The sequence below is a fragment of the Stegastes partitus genome, unplaced genomic scaffold (assembly GCF_000690725.1).
Source record: "Stegastes partitus isolate 25-593 unplaced genomic scaffold, Stegastes_partitus-1.0.2 Scaffold14, whole genome shotgun sequence".
In the NCBI taxonomy this organism is placed as follows: Eukaryota; Metazoa; Chordata; class Actinopteri; family Pomacentridae; genus Stegastes; species Stegastes partitus.
In genome coordinates, this window is record NW_007577745.1 from 1025052 (window position 1) to 1031506 (window position 6455).

At 46.2% G+C, this 6455-nt stretch overlaps 1 protein-coding gene across 1 annotated transcript in view; it reads right to left on the minus strand.

Annotated features, from left to right (window-relative positions):
• Positions 1–6239, minus strand: part of prxl2b (peroxiredoxin like 2B) — an 8748-nt gene extending 2509 nt beyond the window's left edge. The window contains exons 1-6 of the mRNA XM_008289712.1: positions 6078–6239; positions 5414–5618; positions 4493–4544; positions 4198–4261; positions 4034–4109; positions 3022–3140 (exon numbers count right to left, since the gene is read on the minus strand). Coding sequence (XP_008287934.1) covers positions 3022–3140; positions 4034–4109; positions 4198–4261; positions 4493–4544; positions 5414–5618; positions 6078–6140 — 579 coding nt within the window. The 5' untranslated portion in view covers positions 6141–6239. The remainder of the gene's footprint in view (positions 1–3021; positions 3141–4033; positions 4110–4197; positions 4262–4492; positions 4545–5413; positions 5619–6077) is intronic.
• Between the last annotated feature and the right edge of the window lie 216 nt (positions 6240–6455).

The window sequence follows — 6455 nt, forward strand, 5'->3', positions numbered from 1 at the left end:
GGCGCCCAGATTCTCTGAATCTTCTTAAATGTACTTTCTGGTTGCTTCGCTCCTCTACAGCAGGAAACTGAATCTCTTTGATTTGTGGCCAAAACACGACGTCTGAGGACGTTATCTAGAGTTTGGGAACCACTGATCAACACTTTTACACTAAACTCACCAGTTAACTGAGGAAATAACCAGCAGGTCACTCAGCTATGAAGGCGTTTGCTGGTTACAGGCCTCGTATGAAACGTGTTCAAATTCTAATGTTCACATCTAAAAAAATAAAAATTTTTAGGTCCTGTTTGGTCGTTACAAAGGCAGAGAAGATCCTGGATTCATCAGTGAGGGATCAAATGTGTGTCGCTGAGCCACATGAAGACTTTATCTGAACTTATCTGTGAACTAAAGTTAAAGGGAACCGGAGAGAAGACCTTCGATTTATACGATAAAGCTTTATTTGTCTTCAGGGTGGTGTCGTGTTTATGGGCCTCAGGCTGAAACACAGGCTGGTCTTGAGGGAAATCTAGTCTGATAGTTTCCTCCTCCAGGCTTCAGGGAGTAAACAGAGTCTATCAGCAGCAGATCAGTCAAAAGGTTTCATCAGACGTCACTCTGTTAACAAAGCTTCACCTCCGTCAGAACCTCCTCACACTAAAGGCATCAGCTTGTGACTTGTCCCCGACACGTTCTGACCAGTCAGAGGGAACAAGGTCCATTCTGTTCCTGGGCTGCAGACATCTGCCGGTCTTCAGACGGGTCATGGGGAGACGTTGCAACAGCTCTGACATCGTGGCTTTCGTGGGAAATGAGCAACAGAGCCAGGAGGCAAGAAGCTGTTGAAGACCATGTGCTGGATATCAGGGGCATGTCTGAGGCCCACAGGACAGAGCTCACAGTGTTCTGACTGCTGAGGTCGGGTCCACGGCCTGCCAGCGGTCTGTTCTATACATGTGCTCCTGTGATACAGAACAGAAACTGTGTTTTCTGTTGTAGTTTCTGCTTCACGGTCCGTTAAACCCGACACCGCAGAACCACAGCCAACCCCGGGGCTCCTTCTCTGGACTGAACCAGTATGTCGATGCTGCAGAATGAATGTCAGCGCGGTTCTGGAGCACGACGTCATCTTATTTTACTGTTTGTTGTGTTTTCCATACAGCATGCTGATCGCCATTAAAACCTCAATAACTAGAGTTTTCTGTCTCTTATTCCACCAAAGTCATGAAGAAATGTACAGTTCATGACATTTAACATGAGTGTTACAGCCTGAGCTGGAGATCTGAGCTGCACCAGTGTTCCCAGTTCATACAACATCTCTCAGTGACCCTCAGTGTTGCTAATGAGGCGTTCTTTCTAAACATTAACTGAACCTTATGTTAACGTTTTCTGACACGAAGCCATTTCACAGCATAATAAGCGAGTTTACTGCACTGTTTTCACTGCACGTTATTTTTTATATGTACAGATCCGGTTCAGAACCAAAGTCGTAATATGGGCCTCATGCAGATTCTTCTGTTTTCTTCTATTTTGTAGCTTTTATTTGGTCAGATTGTATTTTTTTTATCCTATCATATGTTTAAATTGTATGTTTTGTAGCTTTTATTTGGTCAGATTGTATAGGTTTTAGTATGTATATTTTTTCAACTGTGTGTTTTTTGTTTTTTTAAATGAGGGTTTGAGAGAAACCCAGTTTCAGTTCTCTGGACGTGTAGACGAGCAGCAGAACCGACAACAAAGTCACTTTGACTATATTTTTGGGTTTTGATCATTTTTGAGGCAACAAGGAACAAAAACTTTTAGAGAAAAACTTTTTGGAAATGAGCTTGTTGTCTTTCTTGACGATAGAAAACTAGTGCTTCACGCCCGCAGCTGGTTAGCTTAGCTTAGCTTAGCTTAGCTTAGCATGCAGACTGGAAGAAAAAGGAAACTGCTCGGCTCTCTCAAAAGGTGACAAAACAATCAGTACTGACCATGTTACATCACCTTTGTTTAACCATTACAACACTAGTCTGTGTTTGTTGGGGACCAGTAGCTTCCTGTCAGCGGTGCTACCGGACCAGGAAGTCTCCAACGGTTCTGCTAAACACCAACAAACAGTCCTCAACCCGTCACTGTTAGAGCTCAGCTTTCTACGGATTAAACTAAACACGTGACGTATGAGTACGTGAGCTTTAAAGGTGCTGCTATCAGAGTTCTTCCTGTTTGGACGGAGCAAGGCGACCCGGTTCTGGTCTTTGTGTCACATTCAGTTCATTACAGCTTCATATTGACCAAACAGACCTGAGCTACAGTCTCCTGACAATAAAACGCTGAGCTGTTGCTGTCAGTAAACTGCATGTTTGTCTTCTGTAGGTTGACTTTAAAGGCTTAAACAAACACCTGCTGACTGTTTGTTCTTGTTGTTGTTTGTCGACAGCTTTGCGTGTCGCGGCTGTTTACTTCTCAAAGCTGTGACCAGGTTCTAACATTTCTACACCAGCACTGAGGTCCAGCTGTGCCCAGTAAAAGCAGCACTACTTAAAACTCCCGACATAAAAGAGCAGCTCATTCTGTCTCCGATAAACCAGCGTGTGATGTGCAAACGCGCTAATTACAGTAATCATCGCTGACATGTTAAAAACATAAACTCCTCCACGTTGAAGCCACATGACTGTTTCTGAGAGGACAACGTGTTTCAGAAACGCTGGCTGAAGCTGGTTTTCCAGTCGGCACTGCTGATACGCTGAGGATTAGAATGATAACTTGTGTGTGTTTTCCAGCACAGGGATCGCTGCTCAAGTTTAAAAGGTTTTGGGGCCCTTTGACACGGACGCTGACAGACCATGAAGATGGTGTAATAAGTGTGAAATTGTGTGAACAGGCTGCTCTGATGCATGAGCCTCTGCTGACGTAAAGCAGAGTCTCCTGCCGGACACGTCGGTCCAGAGAGCTCCAACACAACCACACCGTTTAATGAACCGCTCGCCCCGGAGCTGAGCGCACTCAGGGCACCAGTAAGAAACACAAAAGTTATAAAATATTGAAATGAAATGTGCTCACCGCGGGCTTCTGTCCTGCTGTTGCTGTGGCTGAGATGCCCAGAGCCGTGGAGATGTCCTCCAGGGCCACGTGGTCTCCTGGTGAGTCCTGGATGAAGTGCATCAAGACCTTTTCTCCACCTTCACAGCACAAAAAACAAAATACAAATAATTAGAGGGTCACATCAAGCAAGCAGCTAGTCGACTGTCCTTTACAGTCAAAGCTTATGACGGATCTTCTTTGGAAAGCTCTTCTACATATGAACAGAGAACACACAACAGTTTGTTAGTAGGAATAAAAGATATGAATAAAACTAATATCTAAACACCAGAATTAGCACAAAAGCCGCAGTTCTCCAAACAAGCAGTCGGGTTTTAGTGCAAAGCTTCTGTTTCATAAGCTCCTGACGAGATTCCTTCCACGACTAAACCCGCTTTAATTGAGCAGGTGAAGGACATGTCTGGTGAGACCTGCCCCACACATGGCTTCTGGTGGAGTCACAGGATTCAGTGAATTGTAATCAGATTACTCCCCTTCTTGAGGACAAGCTGCCCGTTACACCACAACAGATGCTGACAAAGAGCTACAGAAAGTTATCAGCCGCCTGTTGACTGCATTCTTAGTTTTCCCAACATTGTGCTTTAAATGAGTTCCACTCGGGTAGAAACTCGCTTCTGTTCCAGATTTATTTCAGAGAGTTTTTAACCAAACACGTGACTGCACGGCTGAGTAGCTTAAGATGTACGTTTATGTGAAATGAAGAAGTGAGGACAGCGAGCAGCCTGAGGAGCTCTGGTACCGGGGGTCCGTTAGATTATGAGCCAGTGATGATGTGAGGCAGCACTGCCCTCTAGAGGACAGCCTGAGGAGATGCTTCACTCTTTGTGTGCCTGTATTTACATATTACAGCAAACACAACAGCATCTTCATGCTGACATCTCCTGATCAACTGGGTCTTTTAAACCATCACTGCGTTTCCATTCACCCTCCTCCAGACCCTCATCAGCGTCCCTGTGGTGCGTTAGGATCGTACCTTTGGCCACAATGAGCACGCCTCCACTCTGCAGCAGATCTCCAGAGAAGTTGCCCTGGATTCCTTCAGCGCTGGCCTGAAAGCAGTCAGAAGAAGTCAACATGTCGGCGTGTCCTCTGGCTGGAATACAGACGAGCTAACGAGTAAACAGTGGAAGTATTTACCTTTGATGCTACGTCTCGTACCTTCTTCCCCAGAGCAGCAGGAACGACGCTCAGCGCTGTGTATCTGTGAAGTTCAGAGAACATCAGAAAGCAGCAGGTAACCTTTACAATCAATAAGTCTGACTATCTGGTGTGAAAGTGGCTGTTATAGTTTCTCACTGGTCATGTTTGCACAGGACTTCCCAAACGTATGCACAGCCAGTCTGTTGGCTGCAGCTCTACAGCTGATCACATTAAAGCCATCAGCATCAATTATGGCTCATTAACAGACAAACCACGAGTTCACTGGACTCACCGTTTGAAACCCAGATCTTTGTAGGTTTTCTTCTGTTCATCCACGTAAATGTCTGATAAAGAGAAGAAGAGCGACTGCTGTTATACATCACATCACACAGGAGGACGGATCCTGATGGTGAACACACGTTTATGTTCAACACGGTCACAGTGAGAGCTGCTGGAGTGGAGCGCAAACAACTCAACAAAGTTTATAAAAAATGTGCTAACTTCAGTCTAACATCTGATCTTCTGTGGCCACCGCCGTATCAGATCCTATTTCACATTATTTATAGATGTTGCTTAAAGCCTGATGATGCTGGACCCTTTACATGATCAATAATAATATTAATAATTGGTTTCAAAATAAAAGCACCATTTGCAAAAGCTGCATTTGAAGTTATACATCATGCAGGGGCTGGTAGTGGAGGTTATTTTATATTATTTTTTGAACTTAACTCAGTCACAGCTTCATATTGATAACTGTTCTCTCTCCGATGCTTTATTTTTATGCAATTAATAAATATACATTTTAAGCAATTTATATCTTTATCTTATTTTATTTTTTGTAATTATTATTTATTGTATTTTTTTCTTTCTGTACTTATTTCAGCTTATTTTTTATTTTCCTGTTGCTGAGGGCGACACCAACACCTTGTACGTTGTGTCTGTACTTGGTCATAAAAGCTGGTTCTGATTCTGATCCTTGCATTTGGATACACAGAACCTAATGAGAACGGATCTCGGTCTTTTGTTCCATTTTACACATTTAATGTAAAATTTAACTTTAAAAACATGAACAAGCAGTCAGCAGTGTCTAATATATAATAATAGAGCAGCAGCAGCATCACGTGTCTCCAACATCTGTCAGAACACTTTTAAAACATTTTTCTGCTCATTAGAACCAAAACAAAGAACGCCGTGGACCCAATGAGCTGCTCACCTCCTTTGAAGAAGCCTCCCTCCTTGAACTCCTTCAGGCCCAGCTCCTCCGGGCCCACGCCCACCAGCGCCACCCCGGCGGCCCGCAGCTCCGGCTCCAGCTTGCTGATCTCCGCTGCCATCCAGCGGCACACCTGGCAGCCGAACCTCCGCAGGAAGAACAGGACCGCCGGCTGGTCCTGCCACAGAGACTGCAGCTCCACCGTCTGGAACAGGTGACGCACAGTCAGCACGTGGGAGGAACCGGTGATGACACCTGGGAGGAACCGGTGACATGCTGCACAGCTCAGCGTCACCTGAGTCCCACTGGACCGTCATCAGGTCCCAGCGAGCCGCCATCAGACCCAGTCAGGGCTAATGGAGGCTTTAATGGGGCGGCTCTCAGCAGGGAGCCTCCACAGCAGCTACCTCCAGCTCCGGTACCGTGCTGCAGGTGTTAGACGGTTCTGCAACACACCTGACTCACATGAATGGATCTCCAGCAGCTTGTTGTCAAGTTCTACACAAGTTCTGATAATGATCCATTCATGTGAGTCAGCTGTGTGGCAGAACCGTCGAACACCTGCAGGACCGGAGCTCACGAGGACCGGAGCTGGAGATCCCTGGACTAGGACCAGAACCAGCAGAACAAACCGAACCTCCCAGCTGAGCCCTGACCCACTCACCTCGCCACTTTCTGCGCTCTTCACCAAGTTCTTCCCAACCTGACCCAGGTCGACTTTTGCCATTTTCTCCGCCTGCTCGGACCTCAGAACCCCCGCAGCTCGACTCGGACGGTGTGCAGCAGAATCTGATCCACAGCAGGGAGTTGTGTTCCGCCCGTAAACCAGTTGCAAAACACCTGCATCCTCATACGCCCACCGAACGCTGACGGCCAATCAGATCGCTTTGGCGCTGCACACTGAGCCAATCACAGGGCGCGGTGGTATCACGGAGGCGGGGCTTAGCTCGGCCAGCGTTTAGCACGTGCACTTCCCACTACAATGAGCCCGGACTGGTTTCGTTTATTTACTCCAGGTTTTGTTCTGTTAGCTTAAGATGAT